Raw genomic sequence first — 27803 nt, 5'->3', positions numbered from 1 at the left:
CTGTACGTTCTGTCAATCAATGTCAAACGTTTTCTGCTCATTGATCTACCACGCCTCCTCATGCTTGTTAGAGCCAGTGGTTCAATCGTGCGCGCACAACTGTGGAGTTCCTCACCGGGAGGGGGGAAACGTGTTAGCGCCTTATTTTTACTCTAGCTTTGGTTGTAATTAGCCACACGGTTGGAAGAACGTCAATATACGTTCTTGATACAGCGGGCTGCGAGTGTGTTGACGCCGAGCTGAAGGGTTTGACGCCTGTCTGCGCTGGGCGAATTGGCGCGACCTGCGTCTCGAGGAGAGCGGAGTCGCGAGGCGCAGTTGCCCTGAGAGCACACAGGCGGTTGCTAACAAGTAGTTAGCAAGACACCCAGTTAGCCTGCCCGCTAGCCGTCTCTCCCTGCTGCCACGCTAAGTCCCACCCTCAGCAAGTGCGTGGACGTCGCAAGAGGCTGCAGCGCTGAAGTCGAGGGCTTTTTCCTGTCAACTTAGCCAGCGTCGCTAAACAGCTGGCTGGCGAGACAAAACCACCCCTGTACACGTTAGCTAGGCGAAGCTAACACAAAATCGCTGGCGTTTCGTGGTACGGGTGTCTTCAGTGGAGGGACTCGCGGTCGATAACACTGGCAACGAGACTGGTTCAAAAAGAAGAGGCGAAACAAGAGAGAACAAGGAAGACACCGTGAAGGAGGGGACTGGCTAGTTTAGCCGGGGAGACGGAATCATACGTAAGTGACACACTGTCGGCAACGCCACACTAGCTTACCGAACGGCTTACCGGTCCTCCGCAACTTGCTGTGCTTGCATGGCAGCGTTTATCCAGCCAGCAACTTATCTCCGGCTTAGCACCTACAGCCAGTGCGCCATAAGCTAGCGGCACACGGCTTCCTTGAAGGTGGCACTAGCTAGCAAGCGTGCTAATATGTGGTGGGTTTAAAGTGAGGCTTCACATAAATTGCAGCTCGACTGCATTTGCTAGACACACACTGTAGTAGCTAATGCTAAGGTAAGTACAGTTGTAAGATCAATGATTTTATCAGATCTCTGTCTAGGTGTCACACGGCACCAGCTAACAGTTGTCAGGAGTATGGGATAATTAGCCGCTTTGCTAGCTGGTCGCAACCGACTACCCAAGTTTATAGCTCAATTTCTGACGGTTACTATCTGTAATGAATAACTTTGGCTATCTGCTTTTATTAAATGCTAGCAGATGCTAGAGTCATATATTTTGGGTGCAGTGTGTATTCTTCGGCTCAGCTCTAAGTAAGTGGCCGCTCAGCAAACGTTACACTTCATGCTCAACGTTATACTATTTGCCACTATAGCACGGGGTCATTTGTCAACATGACGTTTATTTTTAAATTGGCGTAACTTGGATTCCCGAAGTCTTCAGTGACTTAAAATGAACTGACCACTTTCCCTGCACATAGTGTTCTTTCATAGTACGAGTTGAATGTTAAAACCAACTTTCGACAGTCGTTTATCAGATCACACTGAAACAAATATGATTCTTAACCTACAAAACCATCATTTTTTTCCTTCTTCTCTAACTAGATTGCAAACGCTGCCATCTAGCCACACACAACCATGAGTATTGAGATACCAGTGGGGTTGACAGAACTGCTGCAGGGCTACACTGTGGAGGTGCTACGACAAAGGCCATCAGACCTGGTGGATTTTGCAGTACAGTATTTCACTCGTTTGCGGGACACCAGAAGTCAGGATGGCTCCAGTGTTGGTGGGAAGATGGGGAAAGGAGTGATGTTTGATGGGGAACCAATGCAGACAGAGTCCAACGGAGATGATGACGAAGATGACGATTCTGACTTTGAGCGTGAGTTGATGCTTTGTAGTTATGATTATCAGTGCTTTCTTTAAACATGGCTCTGTCAGAGCATTTAGACTAAAGGAAAAAGTTTTGTGTGAATGCTAGGAAGATAAATGAAGAAAGTTAAAGTTAACCTTGAAGCATTGCCACTGCCAGAATCTCAAGTCTGCCTGAAAAATGCAAGTATGCTGTATTTGCATAAACTAATTCTGACATGAATTGAATCTGACGTGAATTAAAAAAAATAGTCAGAGTGTGTGTTACTGTAATGTACAATGGATACCAGCAAGTTAAATACTCCCAGTATACAATCAAAGCAGAGCTGAAGTTAGAAATGGTCAAATGTATTTGTTCGAGGAACAGTTTATACATTATTATTTAATCTCATACTGACTGAAATCTTTACTTTAGCACTATAAGTGCCCCACATACTGTAGCATATTACTTGGAACAGGAGCAAGGTCACGCCCCTCTAGTATTATAATGTCAGGGGAAAGCTGCTTTATAGCTCTTCTTGAGAGCAGATCCTAGATCACGCCAGTGTGTTCTGGTATCAAGCACTGTTACCTTGTGAAGGGGGGGGGGGTCTCTGAATCTTTTATAGGTTTATCTTCTATAACTCAGTTATGCGAAAATAATTGTTTAAACCTAGTAAATGAAGCATAACTGAACAGCTGTGTACATTTTGACAAACAACTATATAGGTTATTTATGCATTTTAGGTTAACCACATTTATCATGCCCCATTTATAATTACCATCTCTACTAAGTATAATGTTACCCAACCTTGTGGATTGGTGCAATTTTATGTTCACAAGTGGGGTTTGACCTCTGATGTAGTGATGTGTGCTTGGACAAGTTTATATTGTTTGAGTGCAAATGCAGTTCATTCATTCATGCATGTGTGTGCTGGGGAAAGAAAAACAGATGTGCCATAACTTGGATTTCAAACTGGTTAAACTTGTTCTTCTTCTTATTAGCATTCAGCTTTGTGCATTTTCTACACCACTTCTAAGGTTGCCCTAAAATACAGAGACTACTTGGGGAACATTTTACCTGTAAGCTCTGGGTCATGCACATGACATGCATGACACAAGATTACCATACCCAGCCAGACGGGTGTTCCCCCAGCCATTTATTTCTCAGGGTAACAAAGGGCTGCTTAGTAAAAGATATCATGTGCCTTTCCTAACGAAGGTGGTAGCCTATGGCTACTGTAGTGACTCCAGATCAACAGCACATGCTGCTAACTAATTTGGTTTTGTGCCGACCAAAATAACTAAGTCATAATTACAGTACATATACAGGCATGGCTGTGATGCTTACCAAACCTATTTTTATTATTTGCAACCCTTGTGATACTGAATATCTGTAAGAAAGTACGTACCACAATCATTAATCATCATTAATTAACCAAATGCAACATAAAAGAAATAAAAGCAAATCATGCCTGTATTATAATTTTGACTATGTGTCTTAGAGGGCTAGGTTTTCAAGATTTATCTGACTCTGATTAAGAATTAATTTGAAATGTTTAATGCTTTCAAAATAAACATGAACACCTGTGTCATTTGTATTTGTATGTAAAAATTGTTGACACAATTTTTTTATAATTTTTTTTGTATGTCATTAGGGAGCTTAGACCGGGACTTTGGTGAATCACCAGTGTGGTCTTAACCTTTCATTTGCTGCAGGAAATCGCTGTGTTCGAGTGTTCCGGCTCAGCGCCTGAAATGTTAATGAAGTTGATAGCGGGTTATGTATTTTAGTGGATAGTAAGGTCTACTCCAAAAATATGACACACTCTTTTACATGCTTTGTTTTTCTGACTCCTGCAGCCTAAATCCACAGCTAGAACATTACACAGGCCTGGGGTAAGCTGCTTAACAAAAGGAGATATTGTTTTGAATCCAGACTGTTGTACCTACATCATAACTGGTGATGGTAGGTAAACATTTTTAAGTAACCGTTTCTGTATTGGGGCTGAACTTTAAAATTTAAGAATATTATTGTTGGCCTCAAACAGACTTGTAAGTATCTGGATCAACTGCTGTTTGATTTAATTTATTTTTTGAATTACAATCTGGTAGTGCTACTGTAACGGAGATAAAATGCATGCATACTTGTAATACAAGTGAGGTCTTCGTTATTTGTGCAGGACTTTTCTCTACTAAGCTGGCCTGTGTAGTGTCAGTCTGGCAGTATGTGTTCACGGAGAGAAACAGGAAGGGATGAATGGATGCCTCTGTGACTGAAATGAGTGGGGCTTTTTATTAAAAGATGGATAAAGGGACAGATGAGTCCCAGGGATGATAATAGAAATGAATTAAATGAGATTTTAAAAGAAAGAAAGCTGGGATAAAGTGAGGGCTAAATGAAAACATGACTGAAGCCAGAGAGGTTGACAGGAAAACACTGGCTCATGCAAAATCTCATCAGGACATAACAGAGCTTTTTAACAGTGTCAGTTGGATACACAGCAGACCTCAACTTCAGCTTTTAGTCATCAGGACAGTGTCTGTTTCACTGATGGATAGGAAATTGCAGCTTACATTATTTTTCATGGAAAATTGGGGGATTTGTATTTTGTTCTTTAAAACCAGTATTCAGTATTTATAAATTGTATCTGTCTATTTTTTTGACATGCTGCTATGTGCTGCTTTTTTGGGAATACTTGTATCAACAGAAGCCAGTAAAACATTTCCTTTTGGATTAGTATATGATTTACATACTGGACAGATTACACAGACGCCTGGTATCTGAAACTTCACATCATAACAGTTTGTAGTTGTGCTTTCTCTGTTTACATTGTTGAAAGGGTCCACATCATTTACCAATTTGCAAAGTTCTTTTCTATTTGGTTGTAAAAGCATACAGTAAGATGCGTGTAATTAGTGCAATGAGCAGAGCTGAGACTTCTGAGTCCTGAGAAAGTGCGTGTGTGTGTGTGTTCAGTGTAGTGTTTTGCAACAGGTGACCTGATTAGTAGGCTGCATTGTGTGTCCATTGAGCTTTTAGCCCCCAGGCAAGTTGATGCAGTCTAGAATCCCTACAAAGTCCCGCTGGATTAGTTGAGTAACGGTACTAAGTGGAAAAGCCCTCAGACAGCTCATGACACTCAGTCTGTGTGTTTGAATGTTTTAATACATTACCTGTCATCACAGCTCATCAACTCTGTCTGTACGTGGAACTGTTTTTGTTTCATTGCGCTAGTGTGTCCCCTGAAGTTTAAGATTTTTGAATAACCGTCTCCTTAATGAAACTGTTACTGGTTGTGCAGGCTCTTTAGACTGCCAAAGATATGGTTCTGCTTGATGCATCATCAGCCTTACATTATGTAAATTACCCGGTCCTCCTGTCAGCACTCTGAATTGTATCTCTGGCCATCCCAGGTACTGCCTACAGTATGGATCTGCTCTTGTCTCTTTGTTCCTCATCCCACAGGTATTTTGCTGTCACTGCTATGCTGGTGACACACAGCTCTTTCTGTCATGTAAATGAACACCTTGTGCAGCCACTTGAAATCTCTAGTCCTCTTCAGATGATACAAAGTTCAGCATCATCTAAACCAAGGTTAATGCCTGTGCACTGGCTCCTTAGTGACTGCTTACAGGTACAATACTCTAGCAGAGTGGTCAGAGAGAGTGATGGGATCTTTCTACCCAAACATCTTTATCCACATCTACAATGACTCTCTCCCACTGCATGATTTTTTTGAACACAGCGCAAGATGTTTTAACAGGCACACCAGTGTGACTATCAAATGTCACCATATGTTTATTTATTTTTAATTTCATCATTAAATCGTCATAGGTTATGTGAAGACACTAGGAGGGAAAAGTACAAAGATTGTTATCTTAGTGGATGCATGATGATGGGACAGTACTACTACTTTGCTTTCCAATTCATAAAGCTGTTCTATCGCACGCGTCTAGGGCACAAAAAATTATTTGCCTGTCATGACAATTTTTTTGCTTTGCTTCCTTGTACATCACTTTTGATATACAGTATGTCTTCATTCAATGACTAAAAGTGCTAATCTGCTGAATCTCTGAATAGCCTTATCTCTCTACTGTATCTGTATCAATGCCTCCTGCATTGACTATGTATTTCTCAATGCCTAGTCCATAGTTTAGGTCATAAAGACATGCTTTCAATACATGCGCGAATGATGCAATTTAAGTCTTTTGTATTGTCTGTAGGCATATTGGTGTTCTTCACGTGAGGTGCTGTATCTGCATTCAATTGCAGAGCTTGACACACACGTTGATTATCCTTCTTATGGTTCAGATACAGGAAGAAAGGTAAAGACAGAAAGGGTATTGATATAGCAAACTACTGCAACATTTTAATTTGTCTGCTTTTATTGGTCTATTATATAACCTTTGGTACTTCCTTCTTCTCTGTGTTAACTAGTCTAAACACCACAACATTTGTGCTACTGAAAAAAAGATTAGTGTGTGTCCTCAGTCCATTTTGACATTCACATCTCCCTGGTGGGATGACTTTTTAGAAAGTATTCAGACCCTTTCAGTTTTAACAAGTTGATTTTCAAACATTTTTTTCTTAAGCCCCTATAATAGCTTAGTAGCAGAGTTAGTGTTTTTGCATGTTGCAAAACAACTACTCCAATTTCCCTAGGTAAATGTAAAATTCAAACTTTATTGTTCCTATGTCTAAATGTGAACCCTATGCCTTGTAAAACTTGCATTAGAGGGCAGATGTTGTGGACATAAATTGACCTATTGTTCCTCTCTGGACTGAGAGAGAGAGGAGGGGGTAAAAGTAGGAGGTGCAGTAGGATGGGTCATATGGAGATTTTTCTTGAAACCAAAACGATATAAAATATTAAAGCTAATCCTAATAATCTTGCATTTTAAAACTGCCATCATTTGGAAAAAGATTGTTGGCTCATTTGTGGCCTTTCAGTAGTAATTTTCTCTTTTGTAATTTAGTTACTACATGATGCAGTTTTAAAAAGATAAGGACACTGGAGTGATACGTAAACCTCAGTAGTACTGAAAGAGTCCCTATTTGTTGACAAGTGGCTCAAGGCCGAAAGGTTGAACACAAGGGGAAGAAACAAAGCCAGTGACGAAGATGTAGGTGTAATCTGGCTATTTCTTCCACACCAGCTCTGATGGCTGTTGGAGACTTCAGGGCAGAGGTTAAGGTCCACAGTCCTTCCCGACATCCACATAGCTTGTTTGTAATACACTTTATTTTGTCCACCAGCTGCAACAGAATGTCAGTAGGTTCAAGTAAAAAATGTTTAGAAATTTGAACTAGGACTGTCCATTGGCATGTTGCTGTTAAGTAGTATTGAAGTTTGTTCAACCAAAGCCTAAGATCTCCTGGCAAACACATTCATCTATATCTCTGCATCATTTTGTCCTTTTAAGTGCTTTTGCCACAATTCAATTCCCTATAAATATGCTTCCCGTGTGATCAGATTCCGTGTGGTTGGGAGATTGTTTCATTGTGGTAGTCATCTTTGTCAGGAATATGTTCCCAGCTGAATAGTTATAGTTACATGTTGTCTGGGAATTTCTTTTATAATTTCCAACAGGGGAATACTATAATAGCAGAATGATTGCAGTGTAGAGGATTAGGATAAACACAAGAAGGAAAATTAAATGTTGTGGCAATATAGGTGTGTTACAAAACCATGCACTCTGTACAGCTCACAGATTGGGCGGTTTATAATAAAATCTGTAGAAAGCATTGTAAATGTATTGAGTGATTTGATTAAATTATCAGCACTGTTTTCTGCTTTATCAGTCCACCATAGTTTTAATGAAACAAAGGCTGGTTGCTCAACTAGATAAACCCAGTGTTTCCCAACCTGCTATAGAGACTTGAGATAAGAATTAATTGACAAAGGGTTTGAGAACTAGTGGGTTACCTAGCATGCATATTTATAATTTTGGATCTGACACTTGCACAGGAACAGCTTTTAAAAACAGGTCACAGTATCACATTTAATTTGTCTTCAATTGTTGGGTCGGTTGCACGGCTTTTATGACAAATAACAAAGGTCATGGTCCGTCGTCGTCGTCCAGCCCCCCCCCCCCTTTATTCCAGCATCAACCTTGAGCCTTGAGACACATTTCTGTTGCTACCTAACCACATAAGAACCACTTCCTTTCCCCCTATCCATCTTCCACTCTCGTCCCCAGTTTCCTGTGAACATACTCTTATTCTCTCAATGCCCCATCAGTGTAAAGGCCCAATCTTATTAGAGCAGACGGCTTAGAGGAGGTTATTAGGATGGGTTATCAGAACAGTTTCTAGGTATACTAAAAGAGGGAATATTACCAAACAGGAAAGAGAGAGAGAATCAAATATGAATTTGAATGATTGATGAACTTCAATGGACTTGAAGATCAGCTAATGAGTTTGTCTGCATTTCAGCCACTTTGAAAGACAGGATGGAGATATGGTTCTCAGATGTCCCAAAAAACTCAACTCAAGTCAAGTAAACAGTTGAGACACAGTTGATGTGCACTTTTCCTAACTTACCCACATTTGCCTGAAATGTACACACATGATGGTTAGAGGCAAACCTCAGGTGGGTAGACTGCTTGTAGAATTATGAAAGTACTTATGCTCCAGTCAACTAAGATTATCCATTTCACTGTTTGAACAGATTACATGACTATTCCTTAGATTCTTATGTGTAGAGAAGTCTAATTGATTGGTTTAAAGTTAGCACTTCAGAGCTTTTTGGAAACCCAGCCTTCTAAAGCAAATGAAACAGAACATGTCAGAATGGAAAAATATATTGCATTAAGATGAATGATGTGGTTGTGGTGTGGTTGGTTTCTGTTAATCATTTCTTAATAACATCTGCACATAATCAAAATACATTTATTAGTGACCCTTCCAATTGCTTGTAAAAATGGATGGATGAATAGGAAAACATTACTTCTATATTTATTTTGTCAGTTGTTGGACAACAAATACTATTTTCAGTACTATTTTCAATACTGTCATTTTTATACAGTTTCTTATCTACTTGCTATGTCAGCCTTACCGTGATTATCATATCACGATCCTAAATGCTTTTTCTCTTTAAAGGTCATGTATTCAATCCCAGCTGTTATTGGGCAGGCGGAGTACGTTTTGCACGACCTGTCACAGATCTGCTTAGGTTGTGGATAAATGCAAAACATTTATATTGACATCTATGTGCAATGCTATATGCCATTTGTTGCCAGTTACCCATGTATGTCTTTGACCCATGGAAGGAAGTTGGATTAGTCAAAAACGAATACTTACTTGGTGAGCACATGCAGATCAGTGATGAGTTGGAGTACCTAGATGACTATATCCCATGTACTCTATTGTACCTGTTGCTTGTTTGCTGCTTTCAATGTCAAACAGCAGCTCACATCACCAGTTGGTAAAGATAATGCCGTGGTGATGGAACAATTGTAATGCTTCTATGCATGCACTTCAGTAACCAGGTTACAGGCTTTTTAAGGTAACCTGATTTCCAAACTGTCATATACAGAGGAATAATATAGATGGGGAAATGGAGAAACTTGGACCATATTTTGTTTATGCCCCATGCATACACACAACCAGTCATGTAATTGGCATAAGTCATGTTCATGTGTACATACAAGTTCATCACAACACATGGTGCATTGTGATTAATTACAGTAGCTCCACTCTCTCACCATGAGAATCCTGTTGATATGTAAGTCGTTGGTTTAACATAATGCGCCAAACTTGCACAGCTATAGTCACCATAGAAACCACTGGCCTTGAAACTGGTCTTAGCCAATCATTGCAAGACGTGACCGCGATAGGCAGTGGCCTTGCCTAATGACAGATAAAGCAAGTTGGGAGGTCATTAGTATTGCACAGCCTGTACATGTACGTATCTACATCAGTATATTTACATAGCCTTGATATGAGTCTTACATAGCTGTCTTTGTATTGCAGTTCTCTGTGTGTCCGTGTGTTACCCTTTTTATTTGTCTTTTTAAAGAACAGTTGCACTGTTTACTGTCCCCCAGGAATACTTGCCAAAGAGAAAGTGAGCACATGTTGACTTGTTTGTCCTTGCTGGTAGGGTGGTGGTGGTTATTGTTTTTTTGGTTTTTTTTTTTTATTGTATGCATCAGCCTCCTTCTTTTCTTTACTAGCAGGTATCATGCCTCTTTTTTGGCTACAGAAAAAGTTAAATGTGTAAAATGTCCATTGTTTATTTCTGTTGCAGAGCAACTAGCACCCATGAGCTGTCAAATCATTTGACATTTAATGGCCACACTCTAAACATAGGCCTGAGAATATGAAGGTTTGAAGTTCTTTTGTGACTGTAAATGGTCACGTAATAGAACACCAGATTGGCCTTGTTTATGTTGCACCCCAGTGGTTTGATGAGAGCATGTTGCGCTCTCCTACCCGCAGGCTGGCCACTAATGTTATTCTGTACTTGGATGTTTTACCACCACAAAGGACGTGTGGAGCCCAGATATTTTGCTGTACTTATGTGTTCATATCTTTCAGTATGTAGCTGTTTATTAATTTCATCTTGGTAACCAGCATAAATCATTTGGGTAATAGAAAAACATAACAAAAAACTGTACTTGTCATGTGAAGAAGGCATTGGCTCTGTTCCCTGATTTTAGGGCCTCTCAGACACACAACTGACCACATACCAGAACACAAGAAAAATCTGGCTTATGTCTCTAGTGTCTCATCTCTTAAACTATTTCCAATGGCTCTAGAATAATTGCATCCAGCATACATGACCCAGTAGAATACAAATGAAATAATGAAAAACTTCAGGTTCTTAAGGTCAGGACCTTAAGAACCTGAGGTTTTTCCTTATGTCACATCAGAAATAAGAAATATTGTAGATTTACAGTCACAGGAAAAAGGATTCTTGTCATCTGCATTCTACAATGTCACATTTTAAAGGTGACTGATATATGTTCTAAGAGTTTTCTGTTCATCTACTTTGAGGAAATCAAAAAGAATTTCAGTGGTGACAGTCCCTGCTTGTTCTCTGCAAAACAAATTTTGAATTGAAACAATTGTGAAATGAGGAAGTGACATATCAATGAGAAGAAATTGCATGCTGCACCTAATGAGAAAAGAAGTCTTGTAAAGAAACGATCTGCATTTATAAGAGTAAGGGTAAGGTAAAGTAAGAGATTGCTGCAACAAATTTTAATTCTTAATTGATATGTTGTAATATCTTCTAAAATTGATATCATGGTTCCTTGTAACCTAATTATTTTGTAACAAAATGTAATGGTCCATTCACTGTATAATTTGTTGTCTTAATTTGTTTTGGAAAATGGAAAATCTACAGGATTTATTGTGTTCCCTCTTAAAGTACCATGTCTTCTGTCGGAAAAGGGAACAGGCAGTTCAGGAGCATTTAGAAAATTTTGGGCTTTTTCAAACTAGCAATGTGAATATAATAATGTTCGTGGAAATTCCAAAGATGCTAATGACCTGATATTGTTGAAGCAAAGACATTGAACAGCATAGGAATGGGTAACGGGTCAAGCAAGCCTTAAAAAATAATGTGGCATGTGCAGTCTTGGTGACACTAGGAAGGGGTTAACATCATTGCAGGACAGGACTACTTCCTTTTAAGGACCTAAGTCTTCTGGGTAGTGTGATAGAGAGAGAGGGGGGGGAAATGGTGGGAAAGGGAGGAGTCAGATATAAGGCAATGGGGGGAAAAAAGGACAAGATGGTTTTGTGGAAGGAAATTGACAGTTAGACCCTAATTGTGGTAAAGAGTTCAAAAGTAAAAGATGCATGGTGGCATGTAAACTGGAGTTAAAACTGAACAGTGCAAGAATGATGGTGGAGAGAATCAGCTTAATAACATGAAAGAGGGAGGTATAGGCTGAATAAAGTAGATGAGCCTAACCAGGAAACATAGAGGTGATATGATGAACACACAATAGAGAAATATTTGAAGTTTGTAGTTTTTTTTTTGTTGTTTTTTTTTTCTTGTTTTTTTAAAGGAGTGGACAAGCCAGAATATGTAGGATGAAAAATTGACAAGTAAATTAGCATGTTAGACAAGCTTTTATTTGACTCATCTGATAGGCCCATGCTATTTATCTGACATAGAGGAAACCAGAGTCTGATTTTTTCGATTTAGGCCAATGTGAAGTGCAGATGTTAGAAATTGACATTACAATAAGTCACAGCTCTGATATTGTGAATAGTTTATACTATTGTACTGCATACATTTCTGTCATGCTGCCTGTTTGTCGTATCAATCCTTCATCTAGTAAATAGGTGGGGAATTACTATAAGACACAACTGTGCAGTAATTTATTATCAAAGGTGAAAAAACATTTCTTCTCGATAAATGTTGTTGCATATCTGGATCAGCTTGTTTGTCCACTGGACATTAGAAGCACATTAAATCTTTTAATCTTTTGTCTGCAGTTCAGATCACCAAGGTTGTAACTCTGTATGTAGTGCAGCTTTCTTTGAATTCAAGTCACGTAAATAATTTAAAGACCCCTCAGCCCCTCTGTTTATCGTTGAGACACTTATATGGCATGTAAATCCTGGTATCTCTTTAGTTGACCCATGGAGATTGAGTCCCAGGACAGTCAACAGACCTGATTTATGGTCGTTTTGGTCTTTGGCTGAATACAATGTCCACATACATGCAGCTAATTATCCTCACTTATTCAGTCCCCTGTCACCAATACAATAAAAGAGGACACTTCCTGTATTGTAAGTCCTAATATGGACTGTGAAAAGCAAGCCTTTTGTTGTCAATCTTAGTGGATTGCTTAAGGCTGTCAAAAAAGCATTTATTGTAATTTTCCTGCTTCACTGAGGACTTAAACTGATGAAAAATAAGCCAGAAGCTTGTTCTCTGAAATCTTTAACTGTCTACATCAATGTCATGTCATTCGTTTACCCAGCGGACTCTCATATGACACAAACCGCTGCTGGTGGGAAACAGGCCGTTATTATAACTTTTTTTTTGTGATTTATGATGAAGCAGATTTTGATATACTGTATGCAAGTATGTATATTAATACAAGTATGTATATTACAATATAGTTATGGTATTCAGCATGTGCATAGTATGTTTTGGGAATACCCAGTTTACTGGACGCAATAATTGACATGTTTAACTTTCCTACTTAGACTCTGGTACACAGGCAGGCTCCCTAACACTACGTATATAGTACTTGTGTGACACAAACAAGAAAAATGTTTGGTGTCTGCTGTGTGCTGTTTCTGTAAATGCCATGGTAGTTATTAGAATGCTAGCTTTGGCCATGCATGCAACACCTAAGTTCACATATGCATATGCATGTAACCTTGTATTGTTGTGTTCGCCTGAGGGTGCAATAATAGACCGTGGGGGTGGGGGGGGGTGATATCATGCTTGTTTATAGGTCAGGTCTGGTTGCGTATTTGGGTTTCTCCTCTGCTATCAATGTCCCTCTATGTCTGCACATAACGTAAGCAATGCTAGTGCCGTTTTGATTATGTGTGCAAGTTGCATAACATCTAAAATGCAAGCATTATGTTTTTGATTGGATTTCTATAATTGCCTGGTTTTGTAGCTTAAGCTGTAGACCCTGCAGTTTATGATGCTTAGATCAGCACTTGAGCACACATTGACTGCCAGGCTACATTTATCTTCTCTAGGTAGTGGGACATTAAGAAGTAAAATTTATGTTTTCCTCTCCCAATTGATCTTGGGAAGAAAATAGGACAGATGGGTAACAAATATGGAGGGAGATATAGAAAAATGAAAGATTGATCTATGAAATGGCAGAAGACGACGAAACTGAAACTCCTAGAGAGATTTTCAGACTATTTTGAGGGGATATTTTTTTTATCACAGTTACTTCACAGATGGACAGTGCTTATTATAGCAGAGGAAACACTGCCACAAAATTCTTTCCTCTGTATGAACAAGTTGTACGTGTGCATGATTCTGGTGGAACTTCTGTGCATATGTGGGTGTACGGTGGGAGACTAGAGTTGATTATATGCTTTATTGAGTCTGCTTTTGACTTCGCCAATTGAATTCACTGTGTGTCTGTATGAGTTTCTCTACATATCTTAAACTGCTTTTTGTGGTTGGCACCTAACAGCATGAATAAAACAGTGTGCGTGTGTTTTGTGGTTGCGTGCCATCAAAAGCTCACAGTGACGTTGGACGCTGCTAGCGCTGCATGAGAGGCAACACGTGAGGGAAGTTCCCTGCTCCAAATCTGACCCTGTTGTTATCAATCAAGCCTTGAGAGGGGGCGCGAGATGGAGGAAGAGCCTGAGAGAAATAAGATTGCACAGAGTGGGAGGACAAAAGAGGAAGCAGATGGCGGGGGCTGCTGTTAAGGAGGCACAGAATTGGGGGGAAATATATGCTGCACTGGGAATTAATGTAAAGTTACTGTAATATTAACAATAAGTGATTTGTTTGTAATTTGCTTGCTAAATCTTACCAAAAGCTGAAAACTGTTCCTTTTGATTGTTTTAATGGTCAAAATGAGCTTAAATAAGCTACTAAGGTTTCACAAAGGTCAATGAGTGAAGTCAGTTTAGTGGCCGGAGAGAAGCTTTAATTCATAGTATACATAAATGGTGTGAGCCTTAGTATTTTATTATAGTATAATAAATAAAATATAGCTCATGTTACTGTTCTGCCAAATTAATTCTGTTGAGTATGAGACATCAAATGATTGACTCGTTGCTAATGTAATAGATGCACTTGTCCTTCTATGAGCCAAAATATTCCTGTGTCCCATTGTTTCTATTCCTGGCAACCGAGTGGTTAGATGGAAACCAGGAGGTGTGAGTAGCAACCCATGGGTGGAATAATAACATCCCTGTCCTCACTTAGTTTGTGTCCTTCCGTAATTTCACCACTTGAAAGCCTGCCTTTGCTTCCACAGTACGGGTTCGCGTTCATTTAATCCTTCCGACTGTGTGGCTGGATCTGCTCCTCAGTCATGTTTCTTCTATTGTCAAAGCACTCTGTGGCAGCCACACCACTCTGGAGCCGTTTAGTTCAAGCAAACAATATCAAAATGTAAAATATTGAATCTGTCTGAAGCACAGTGATCGCATTCATGCTTTAGTCTCCCCTCCAGGGAAGTGGCTGGTGTATTGACAGAGTAGACAGTCACACACTGAGAGGCTGCAGGAGAAATCGATGCAAAACACTAGGCAGGGATGGATGAATTGCTCCTTTTCCCTTATTCATTCAGTGAGCTCATTCTCTGTCTTTCTCTATTTTTTCTGTCTTGTCTTTTTTCATATCTGCCTGCTTATTACAGCTCACTTCTCATCAGCTTAATTTTAATTTTTTTTCTTTCTCATCACAATAACTCACTCTGTCACCCCTTCTGGTCTGTTTTGTTTGTCCCCTTTCTGACTCACCCCCCTTCCCCTACATCTCTCTCCTCTCAATCTGTTAATGCTGTTAGGCACTGAGTGGGTGTGTAGGGAGGAATGGCGGGAGATGGTAAGAGTGTTGGGGAGGGATGGAAGAGATGATATGCCACTTGTTCCAAGCTGGATGCAGGGAAGGGGGGTGGATGTGAATGGTGGACAAGTTGGGGGGAGGAGGGAAGGTAAAGGGGTAGCGTTGTCATGGCAATGAGATCTTCTTTGTGTTAGGTTACCAAGGCAACTTCAGGCATACACTTGATACAGCCACCATCACCACCACCCCCAACACCCATCAGCCACATAACTGTAGGGAGAGCACTTCACACATTGCAGACTCAGACTTATGTACCCACACACTGAAATACACAGAAGCACATGTGCACACACATTTTTGTTATGTCCACCTGCTCTTCACAGGCAAAATGGGAAATTGTGTGATTGAAACAATATGTGCTTCATTTTTTTTCTGCCCAGAACATCATGACTAAACACGTGCTAATTAGTCTATTTGACACCAATCAGTTACATCTGCTGCCAATCATGTCCCTAGTGCTGTTTAGGCCAGCGACATTCTGCCAAAATGTTTCCTACCTGTATAGACATGATCTCCAGGACCTTTTTGAAGTGCCCTATGACATACGGCACTGAGGTACTGGCAACGTAGGTTCAGCAAGTGTAGTTTACTGAACAACACACTAGACCTGGTGTTTTGGAGTTACTCTGATTCTAGTTTTCTCTCCAAGGGGTATGATCTTTAGCTTACTCAGTTTTCCTCTTTCCTAAACATCAATTTGAGAAACTGGCTACCTGACAATATAAGAAGTGTTATTAACTTTACCTGGACTGATGGTGTGTCTGCATGTATTTGTAAAATATCTACAGTACAACTTGCACAAAGGCAAAATGAAACTCATTTACAGTTTTTATTGTATTTTCTGCACTTGAATAATTTATTTACAAGCATAAGTCTAAAATGTGAAGGTGGTTCATTAGTTGTAAATTGTGCTTTTTTTTAATATTTGAATCAGCTAATAGTAGAGAAAAATGCTGATTTGAACTAAATACTATACTATATACTATACTATACTATGACAAATTAGGTACAGAGTATTTTATGTGTGATTGCACATTATGAAGGATTTTTACAGATTTTGAGCTGCCATTGATTTTAGCTAATAGCAATGTGTGCTATTTTTTTTTATTTTTTTTGTTGTTTTTTTTTTCGTTTTTGTACCAGAGGTAGACCTAGAACTGTAATCTGGTAGTACATGATGTGGCTGAAACTCATTAGTGTTGCCATGAAAACATGTAAATATAATATAATTTACATCATGGTGCTGATTTTCATCTTGGTCATCAACTGATTAACATATTAATATCGAAAAGGCATCAGACAGCACACATTCCTCAGCGACCACCTCCTCCTCAATCCTCCTGGGATTAAACATATAAAGTAGCAAACTAGACTGTGATTCATAAGATAATATAAAGGGCGGAAGAGGAGTCATGAAGCTTTGGGAGCGATAAGGGGGAGGAAGGTCTGTTAGTTAAAGACAGCTGAGGGGGCGAGGTATGCAGTACATGAGAGGGGCGAGCGAGAGAAACTGAGAACAGTGCTTATCTTGCCTGTGTGTCTGTGTTACTACTGCTTACGTCATATTCTCAGTGATTTTAGTGTCGCCATAAAAAGCAGCCGAGCTTTTCTACAACCATGACCTCTTAAAACTACTTCGATAGTTTTAAGAGGCAAAGTCTCGAGGCAAAAGGTCTGCGGTTCGATCCCCCGCCTCGGCATCAGGTGTGTCCTTGAGCAAGACACTTGGCGCTAGCTCCCCGAGCGCCGCTCATGTGGCAGCTCACTGCTCCCCCAAGGGGATAGGTCGAAATGCAGGGAACAAATTTCCCCACTGTGAGACTAATAAGGGAATTTCCTTCCTTCCTTGACTAAGCAAAAATTCTAATATTGTATTTTAAAAGCAATGAGGTGTAATTTGCATAAAGATCTGTGGTGCCTGGAAATACTTTGATGGAGACTGAGTAAAAAATGAAAGTCTAAAAGCCGTCTCAGTTTCTGTTGATTTTCTACTGTCAGCTGGGATTGTCTGCCGGTCTTGTTGGCAGGCAACCAAACATTGTTCGAAGGTTGCTTTCCATTAAAAAAAAAAAAAAAGAAAAATCAATTGATCGGTTACAAGTGGAAGCCATCTCAGTGCATCTAAGGCACAAGCTACAGAAGCGTGGCCCGGCTGGCGACCAGGATATCACATGCTTTCCACGAAGCCAGTCTTTCAGGTTTTTTTTAAATTTATTTTTTTTTTTTTTGCTGTAACTGGCATTTATAATGTTGGAATGAGCCACTGTTTTAAACTTCATTTAATACTAAGTGAGCAGGCACAACGAGAGCTATAGTACATACGAAAAGTACGAATGTTTGACATGAATGTGAAAATCAGCACATTCATGCAAACAGAGTTAAAATGCATGTCACTGTGTGTGTGAGTGTGTCTACCCAGTTATTTTAACATGTTGTGTTGGACATGCTAAAGATGTCAGTCCTGCAGCGAGGCCTTACAAAGACAACCAGTAGATTACTGTTGAGTGAGAGAGCGCTCTTTATGGAGAGTGGAGCATTAAACCTCGTCTGGAAGAAGGTGATGTGTATGTGCAAGTTTCCCTCAGGCTCTAGGGGACTGTCTTCACAGTCTAGATCTAATGGAGTCTGACGGGATGGTAATACGGTGGCAATGGACACCATGTGTGTGTGGGGGGGTCTATGCTGGCTAGTAACAGCCAAGTGTTAGAAAACCACTGTTTAGTGCTCTGACCTCAACCTAAAATGAATACTCTGTTACCAGCAGACAGAAGAAATTGCACACTGCAAATCCAAAGGTCTGACTGCCCCTGTAGGAAAAGGCAAATATGACACAAGGTCGAAATTATTTTACACACACACTGTAATTTTGTTCCTGCCTTTCCGCCTTATTATCCCTGTTACATATTTATATGCAGCATTGTGATTAAAACCAAATGGTGCCAAACACATTGCATGGAAAATGTGAAAAAATTTAATTAACATTAAAGCTACTGATATTTCTTGGAAAAAAAGCATTAGCTGAAGCATGGTTTTTGAATCATCATCTGGCAGAATAAGAGCATACTGTACAGTGAATTATCTGCTGATACAAAAGTTAGGTTTCAGAGGATGATTTTGCTGAGAGCTACTCATGCGTACATAGATATAAACTTTAATACTGGGAATATATAAGCTTCTATCCTACATTTTCATTACCTTGTTTTCTTTCTGTCATTTTGTATCTTTTAAATTTGAACTCTGTACTTTTTGTCCTTGTTTGTTTTAATGCAGTTACTCTTACAAATACCTGTTCAGAGAGGATGAAGGAGGCCATCTTAAAGTAATCACAACATTTTGAATGTCAATATGCAAAAGCAGTTATTTAATGCTGTGTCTTTCTTTCTCCCCCTAGCTCCACCACCCAGCAGATTCAACAGGAGAGTGTCAGGTAAGACTTGGCTTGCATGTTTGGCGTCATGTCCCTTTAGATGTAATCCACACTGGTTAAACATTGCTTTCATCACTGCCAAAGCGGCTCACCCACAGCTTGTGTGTGCATAAATTAGTGTGTCACCCGTGAAAGTATGCCACAACCGACCACTGATTGGTGCCTGTCTCCGTATTTGCGTATTTAACGGTACCACTGCTGTGTATTTTGTTTGTTTCCTGCGCTGTCTCTGCTTGTGTTGACGTCTGTGACTCTTGTGTGTACTGTGCTGGTTTCTCACGCCCCGCTGTCCCCATGTAGTGTTTACATGAGTAATTGAATGTCGTCAGTCGTTACAGAGTGCTGCTCTTGGATTAGGCTCTAGGTGTGTCAGCTGATGTTTATCGTCACCGCTTTGCTACTGTCATTGTTGACTCTCATGTTTATACAGCAGCATCATAAACGCTGGTCGAGGATGTGGCGTTCACTTGTAGAAGTATTGTACAGTCCCTCACGATGCGAGGAAAGGGTAAAGTCTCTGGTTGAGCAATACCAGAAGACCTCCTTTTGTAATATGTTTTAAGACATAATGAGCGGTGGGTGGGAGAGAGCGATGCTTATTATGTTTCAAGAGATTAGTTAGGTTGAAAAAGATTCTCACATTTATCAGTACTTGTTTTACATTGTACTCCTTCTTTTGAGTATAAAGAGAATAATTTATCCCTTTTTTAAATTTATTTATTAGCTACTTTAGTTTCATGCTTTCAGGCATTATGAAAGTAATATGTCTTTTTATTGATTAGGTAGAGAAGCAATCTCCCAATATTGATTATATATTGGGAGATTGGGTTTTATAATAATTAATACTCTTAAAGCTGAAGTTACAGTTGCGGTGTGATTTAGTCAATAATAAAAATAAAAAGAATAATAAAATAGTAATAAATAAATAGATAATAAAATAAAAAGAATATCAGAAAACAAAACATCACTGTTCTTGTAGCTTAACCTGACCTGGATGTGCACACTCTGCCTCATTTTCAAAGCTGTACATCTGTCTTTAAACTCAAAAAAATGTAAGGATCTAATGTTTTTGCTTGTTTATCTTTATTTTTACAGTTTGAGACTCCTTTTTCTGGATTCATGTTTTTTGTTTCTTTGCATTATAACTAAAATGACCTTTTGACACTCCAGAGGTCACACCAGTCCACACATGATTGGTCTGAATGCTGCTTATTAACACACACACACACACACACACACACACACACACACACACACACACACACACACACACACACACACACACACAAACAAACTTCCATATGTGTTTCTGTATAGCTGAAAGAAATGTGGATACTTATAATACCGACAATTTAACATGACCTTGTCCGTGTTTGTCACTCAGTGTGGTAAACCTGTGCATGTGTCATTTCCTCACTTCTGGGCTCCTTCACTGTTCTGCAGTAATGATGTCCCCTCTTTCCATCTCCTGTTGGTCACTGCCTCATTTTCTGCTAATGATCCCCTTCTCTTTGTTTGCGCCGGTGCTTGTGTAAGATATTACCTTTTTATTCTGCCGTGATGTGCTGGCATCTTTTTTTTTTTTTTTTTTTTTAAAGAATGCCATCTGTGACAAACTGTCACATTCCATGTTAAGTTGTCAAATTACTTCGTGATAGTTAGAGTCTAGCAGTGTTGAAACCTTGATTCCACAAGTTGTCTCAGTACAGTGCAAGTAACTGGGGGGAAAAAAATTCCATACTCCCAGAGTCAGTCACAGTTAAAAGGTTAACTGTTATTACTGATAACGCTTTCCTGGGTGAAACAGTAAACACTTTTATAGAAGTTGTTCACATACTGGATATGTTAATGCATGTATTTTCTACAGTCTGTGCAGAGGCATTCAACCCAGATGAGGATGACGAGGACACAGAGCCCAGAGTGGTTCACCCAAAAACAGATGAACAGCGCTGTCGACTGCAGGAAGCCTGTCGAGACATCCTACTTTTCAAAACACTAGATCAGGTATATCAGACACCAAATAAGGCAGATGGACATATAGCAATGTAAACTACTAGCACATGAATCAACCAGAAGTAAACCTCAGATAAAACCAATGGGCGGTGTTGTTTTATTTAGGTGTTAAGCATCCAGTACTCATTTACATAATTATACAGTTCACTGAATAAATAAGTGACATCTGTGTCCTGTATGAAAACAACTGTCCTCATTTGTCATTTAAATCCCACCTGCATGTAGATCAACACACACCCCTATTGAAAAACATAAAATTTTAAATAGTGCTGTTCAGTAGACCTGCAGGTAATTTATCACTTTACTCAGTTTTTATTGAAATGCTTTGCTCAGTGAATGATGCTGCCTAGCTGGAGGCTCATTTTATTCTTTTTAGGAACCACAGAGAACCACTCTTTGGGCATTTTGGATGATAAACTGCTGAAAGAAGGGACAAAGAAATGCTTGTTGAGTGTACAAAAAAACAGCAAGTCCTACTTAGCTTAAGCTTCTTTTCTTATTGGCCAGAAAGTCCATGTTTCACTGTTTCATATTTGAGATTTGTTAGTGTAGTATAAGCTTCTTGATTAAATCCATCCCTTTATTTGGGTAGATTGTTCTGCATATTGTTTAGAAGGAAGGCACATATCCTAAAACTAAGATCTCCAATTTTTTTGTTAAATATTTCAAAATTTCGATAATGTGTGCTTAATTTTAAAGGTTGAATTATTAGTTATTTTTCTACATAATCGCATCGGATGCTGTGGCAGTTTTAGAATGTCCATGTCATAGCAGCTTGCCTCCAGAGAGCCTCCAGATTGATCCACCGATCTTCATGTTTTCCTCAACCTAATCCGCTCCTCTTGTTTGTCATAACTTTCAGTACAGCCGGTTGTAACTTTTCTGACATCAGTGCTTGACTGTCCATACTCTTCCGTCAATTCCAATCCTTTGTCTTCTCCCATCCAGGAGCAGTTCTCACAGGTGCTGGACGCCATGTTTGAGTTACTAGTCGAGCCCCAGGAGCACGTCATTGACCAGGGAGATGATGGAGACAACTTCTATGTCATAGAGAGGTGGGAGACCATGTAGAAGTACAACACTGTAGATGATGATGCCTGTGTAGCTAGATGTGAAGCGGTTTATTTATACAAACAAAATCTCAACATTTAAAGCAGGTAAATCAGACAAACATCAGTTAGAGGCAGACAGTTATATCAACTAGAAGGACAGGGCTGTTTTATTTTAATCTAGTGAGTAAAGGTGGAACAATAACGTGGCTCATTAAAGTCAATAACCATTCTTGTTTGCTTGGAGGTCTTTGGTCTTTGTAATTACGGTTGGGGCCTATGTCTGTGATGTACAGACAAACGCGGTGTCTAATGTTCCTCTGGTATAGACTGCTGCTGTGTACACAGACCTTAAAGAAGGGTTTTATTGCCTGAGTTACAGAGTTAAGCTGCTGGACCAGTGAAATAGGTTTTCCAACACTGGTGTGAAAATGTGAAAATTATCCAGGTTAAATGGTTGGAAAAAAAACAATGTTGCTTTGATTGTGTTAATAAAAAAAGAGCGTGTTATGAAAAGATCTTGTCTTAATCCCAGGATGATAGAAAAGGAATGAACATTAATTTGTTTATGAGCCACAGTCATTTACACGTTTGAGTTTCAAGCAGCAGTTTAGTTCTACTTATTGTGCGCTCTCTTGCTGCATTCGCACTTCCTAACACAGTGTGTTCCCTCACAAGGTGACCTTTAAGAGCAGCACGCCTGCCTCATCATATACTATCCATGTGTTTTTTCCAGGCTTGTAAGATCCGTAGGTGGTGGCTAATGTCACCAGTAGGGTGGGGTGTGAGCGTAGACGCACAGAGATGGAGGGATAAGCAGAAATAGTGCTGAAAAGCAGGAAAGAGAAATCAGGACAAAGTATCACATTGTTTAAATGTTTCCTGTTTAAGCCTGTTGCTGTTTGTTTGTCTTGCATGTCTTTCATATTTGCTTTCCTGCTGCTGTATCATAATGTTGCCACTAAAGTCTAATTTTACTGTATCTGCACAAGATCATTTCAACATGGTAGTTTTTCCAATGAAAACAAAATGCCTGATCTAAAAACCATGATTTTAATTAATGAGTTGAATGACTAGTTTTTTTTTTTTTATCTTAGTAGTTTGAGATAAGTAAGCTACTTGATCTTGCATTATTTATTCTTTATCTGTAAAAGCTGAAATACCTTGGTTGTTTACCATCACAATGAAGCTCAGCCCCCAAGACAGATTGATTTGTTGATGGCAAGATGTTGCGGGTTCCGTCGTCGTTCCGTAAGAGGCTAAAAATCTCTAATGGCACTGCCCAAGGGTTGACTAGATAGTAAATCCTCAATAAGCCCTCATCCTCTCTGTGCAGGAATTAAATCCATTTGTCCTATGGCTACAGGGACCCACTTCAAAGTACACCAGCCATATCATTATCCTAACTCACTTGTTGATTATTCAAAAGACCTAAAAAGTCTGGCTTCTTAAAAATGTATTTCTTCAGTGTAGTAATTCATCCGAGCCGATCAACTGGTTTATGAAGATGTAGAAATTAATATTAAAATAGTCTTTGCTGCTTTGTTTCTTCATGTGCTGTTCGTAGCTCAAGGTAATTTGATGTGCAAACTTGTCAGTATTCACAGCATGTGTTATTTTCTTAGCTGAAGAAAGCAAACGGCACAAAGATCATCTTGCTTAACTGTACTCAAATAGGCGTCAACACAAGTGATCCCCATCGTCATCGTAATCCAGTGAGACTAAATTAATACTCCACCAACGACAAGGGTCTTAGCACCACTGAACAACCAATGGGAGGACAGGCTCTTTGAAATGACTAGTTAATCCTGGCGCGCAACAAGGCTGTGAATTACCTCCGCTAGGTTTAATCCTCAAACAGAGTGAGGGAGGTGGAGAAAGAGCTGCTGCTTCATACCAGCAACATTTACAACCACGAAGAACACCTTTTGATTCTGTGCCTTCTAGATTTGATTTGATTTTTTTTTTTAATTAAAATTTGTCTTTCCCAGCTTCTTTTGCTACAGCTCGTCATCTCTCTCTCTCTCTCTCCCTCTCCAGGGGTGTGTATGACATAGTGGTATCAGGCAAATGCGTGGGTCATTATGACAATAAGGGCAGCTTCGGGGAGCTGGCACTCATGTACAACACTCCACGCGCCGCCACCATCATCGCCACCCAGTCAGGGGCACTATGGGGTCTGGTAAGAACGTCCAAATCACCACGCACACAATGCATGACTGACAGTTAGACAGTTCAGACTCTGCTACCAAGCTTGGTACTTGCCACTCAGTGTATTGTAGTGATTTTTTATTTTTTTTACCAAATCAGTCAATCATTTAAGTCTTTTCATTGTAACAATGAACTTTATTTTTTCAGTTGTGTTTTGCACATCATACATTTCAAATGTTCATTTTCCCTATAGTGGATTCTTAGAAATCATTGAGTGAGTTCAGTTACTAAATACTGTTGCATTCAGCTGAGATGCTCAGACATGTTAAGAATGGACTCCTATCTATGAATGGAGCTGTTGTTGTGCTGATGCTTTATGTTGCCGCAGCGCCTCCCCGTGGTCGAGCAGGAGCAGCAACAGTCAAAGAGTCAGGATGCGGGGTTTGAAAGTCTTAATATCTTTTTTTTTTTTTTTTTTTTTTTTCTCCTAGGACCGAGCCACCTTTCGTAGACTCATTGTGAAGAACAATGCTAAGAAGAGGAGGATGTACGAGTCTTTCATTGAATCTGTGCCCTTACTCAAATCACTAGAGGTGAGTTTTTTTTTTTTTGTTTGTTTTTTTATAAATTCTCCCAGGAATGAAGACAGTACTGAGACATAAGAACAGGGGGGACATGAAGACGAATATCTAGATGTAGTCTGTGAAACTCTCTAATAGCTTCTGTTCTTGTGTCTTTTTAGCTCAACTTGACTGTATTTCCTCCCTTGTTTTTATCCTCCAGGCGAATGAAAGGATGAAGATAGTGGATGTATTAGGAGCAAAGCAGTTTTCGGATGGTGAACGTATCATTACACAGGTATGACATGAAAGTGGCTGATGTAGTTACATATGTACATAACTGTACATCACTTCCATTTAAATTTAAAATAAAAATCTTCTTTTCTCCTCAGGGAGACAAAGCTGACTGCTTCTATGTTGTAGAGTCTGGGGATGTCAAGATTATGATGAAGAGTAAAGTAAGAAGCTCCTCCTCACCTTCCTCATTTCTCCACTGCACCACTGTCAATTTAAAGCTGATGTGAACTGTCACTTTTCTCTCAGAGCTATGTAGGCAAATATACATTTTATCCTGCAACTAGTCCATCAATCGTTGGTCAGTAATAAATATGTTGGTTTTCAATAAATAAGCTGGTTCACAAAGATGAGATCACATAAATTAAAAAGGGAGGAGAATGATCCCCCCCCAGAGACTGTTGAATATTCTAAAAGCCTATTTGGAATATGCATGAACATAATAGCAGATTTCTTCTTGTATGGCGAGTGAGAGGCTGTGCAGCACATTTTGACAATGACAACCCACACAACCCTTTAAAAACCATCAGAGTACAAAAGTGTGTTTTGCCTGGCAACAGCGGCGAATACAATTGTCCGCTGGGTTTGTGGACGGAGGCGCTTAGCGGTTCCTAACCTTTGGTCTGCTGCTCTCCTCTCCTTCATCCCTGCAGACGAAGGCAGACCACGCAGACAATGCGGAGGTGGAGATAACGCGCTGTAGCAGGGGTCAGTACTTTGGGGAGCTGGCCTTGGTCACCAACAAGCCCCGGGCCGCATCAGCTTACGCAGTGGGTGATGTCAAGTGTTTGGGTAAGAGAAAGAAACTGAGCACTGATGCTAAAGCTAAACGCAAATGTCTCTCTCCCGTAACACTGTACCAACTTCAACCCCTTATAGTGTTTGTTTTGTTCAGTTTTTTTTTTTTTTTTTTTTTTTCATTGTATTCATGTGCTTTGTGTTGGCTTCTACGTTTCTCCTGTTAGTGTTAACCATCATGGAGCCTATATTCTCACCTTTCAGTAAAAATCAGCTGCAACATTTTCAAAAGTTTTAATTCCTGAAACTCTTGTTACCCCCTGAGGTCATATCACTGTAACAATGTGTTTGTTGTCTTTTTACTGCAACTGAACTCCCTGAACTCCTTTTTTTTTCTATACAGTAATAGACGTGCAGGCATTTGAACGCCTCCTGGGTTCCTGTAAGGAAATCATGAAGAGGAACATCGCTCACTATGAGGAGCAGCTGGTGGCCCTGTTTGGCTCTAGCATGGACCTGAGAGACTGAGCCTCCCACACCACCCTCCGTGCCTTCTATATACACACACACACACATACACACAAATATACATACATTTATACATCCCCTCTCGCCACACACAATAGATATTCAGACCCATATTAAGCTTTACACAGCTGTACAAAAAACTAAATAAAAACCTTCATCTGCAGGTACATAATTATGAATGAACTCATCCTCTCCTCCCATCTCTCACTTTCTCATTCTGTCTGTCTCTCTTTATCTTTATCTCTCACTCTCTCACACATAGATTATAATGCACACACACTTAATTAGGCACTGAGAGACACCCACTTCAGTTAGTCTGCCCATTCTCATACATGTACTAGCTCAGCACACTCCAGGATAAGCTCACTTTATTGATACACACACAGAGTAGGCTCAATGCACCTTGCTACTTGAGCCACCTATATTCTCTATGAATGTCTTTGCTGTGATTACCTTAATACAGGTAAAGCAGTGGAAGGACAAAAAATAACCACATACACTCCATATACATGTTTGAAAACACGTCCTCATGCTTCATATGTGCAGGCTTTATATTCACACAAGCACTTAAACAACTCTGTTGTTCCAACAAGCCTCAGCCAAGGACACATAAACACACACACACACAAACAGTGGTACAGATATTCAAAAAAACACAGGCTACAACAGTTGCAAAAACAGACACATTGTGGTAAGATGGAGATAAAAACTTTCACAATCTCTCAAAAGGAAAAAAAAATCAAATGCAAAAAAGAGAGAAAACTTTAAAGAAGACAGATATGTTTTAGAAATGTTTTATGAATATAAAAACAGAAGCTTTGATAAAATATTATTTAAGTAAAAAAAAAAAGTGTTTCCTCTTTGGGAGAACGGGGTGCAGAACTTTGAGCGTGCTCCATTTCTTCCTCTGCTGTTGTTGATTGAGTTGAGTTAGTGCTGGTGATTATTGCAGTACCACAGAAGAAGCAGTGAAAACGATAACAACCCTAAGTTTTCTGGGCCATTGTTATTCTCATTGATGCCACATTTCATTGTATTGAATTAATAATTAATGTATTATTATATATTCATTTATTATGTTTTTGTTTTACTTTGACCAATTCTGAGAAAATTAACCATCCATCTCTGACAAAATGTAAAAACAAAGAAATTCGAGTAAAACTATTAGTGCTTATTTCTCGATTATCCTTGAATGAGTTGTCCTGGATACGAAAATGAAAAAATAAAGCAAACATTTTGTTAAAAGGTTCGACTCTCTTCTTTTTCAGCTTCTTTTTCAAGTTGCTATTCAAAATTCTTTGGATGTTTTAAATGGGCTCACGGTTTGTCTTGTACAGCCTGGTGATGCTGTAGCACTGTGTTACTTCACATCCCCGTTACGAATATAGTTAAGTTCATTTTAACAAATTCCAACATTGCCATCTGTCTGATATGATTATGTTTGGGTGACATTTATTCCAAACGTTAGGTATTCACATTTACCTGAATCATGGAGTAACTGAACATTAGTTTCCACAGGGAAGAAGCTGATAAAGACTCAAATGACCACTTTAAAGAATTTCAGGGTGTTGTGCTATGCTAAAACCGATGAGCGTTTGAAGATTGGCTTCTGATCATTTTTAGAGGCATTTTAATGAATCTGTGGTGATTAGGCTTTCATTATTAACTTTGATTGGCAGCTAGGTCAAAGGTCACAGATAAAGGAATT

The 27803-nt window shown here is 39.5% G+C and overlaps 1 protein-coding gene across 3 annotated transcripts; it reads left to right on the top strand.

Annotated features, from left to right (window-relative positions):
- The first annotated feature begins 75 nt into the window (after positions 1-75).
- On the top strand, positions 76-27344 carry prkar2aa (protein kinase, cAMP-dependent, regulatory, type II, alpha A). Of its 3 annotated transcripts, none has more exons than XM_029155987.3 (11): positions 76-725; positions 1552-1831; positions 18727-18762; positions 20630-20766; positions 21724-21830; positions 23865-24006; positions 24467-24568; positions 24759-24833; positions 24928-24993; positions 25483-25621; positions 25971-27344. In XM_029155987.3, exons 2-11 carry the CDS (start codon positions 1585-1587, stop codon positions 26093-26095), a joined length of 1176 nt encoding a protein of 391 aa, XP_029011820.1. In that variant the 5' UTR covers positions 76-725; positions 1552-1584; the 3' UTR covers positions 26096-27344. The 3 variants fall into 3 exon arrangements, with proteins under 3 accessions (XP_029011820.1, XP_029011821.1, XP_029011822.1); XM_029155988.3 differs by lacking the exon at positions 76-725 and adding an exon at positions 797-1003; XM_029155989.3 differs by lacking the exon at positions 76-725 and adding an exon at positions 1129-1260.
- Positions 27345-27803: the final 459 nt, after the last annotated feature.

This window comes from Betta splendens, chromosome 7 (assembly GCF_900634795.4).
Source record: "Betta splendens chromosome 7, fBetSpl5.4, whole genome shotgun sequence".
In the NCBI taxonomy this organism is placed as follows: domain Eukaryota; kingdom Metazoa; phylum Chordata; class Actinopteri; order Anabantiformes; family Osphronemidae; genus Betta; species Betta splendens.
The sequence above is the reverse complement of the archived record's forward strand: the minus strand, read 5'-3'. Positions and strand labels throughout refer to the sequence as shown.

What these genes read in the sequence shown, in the direction of transcription:
- prkar2aa (XM_029155987.3), top strand. Translation starts at nt 1,585, where the DNA reads ATGAGTATTGAGATACCAGTGGGGTTGACAGAACTGCTGCAGGGCTAC. An exon ending in AACTTCTATGTCATAGAGAG is followed by an intron (nt 21,831 to 23,864) that starts GTGGGAGACCAT and finishes CTCCCTCTCCAG; the next exon opens with GGGTGTGTATGACATAGTGG. An exon ending in GTGAACGTATCATTACACAG is followed by an intron (nt 24,834 to 24,927) that starts GTATGACATGAA and finishes TTTTCTCCTCAG; the next exon opens with GGAGACAAAGCTGACTGCTT.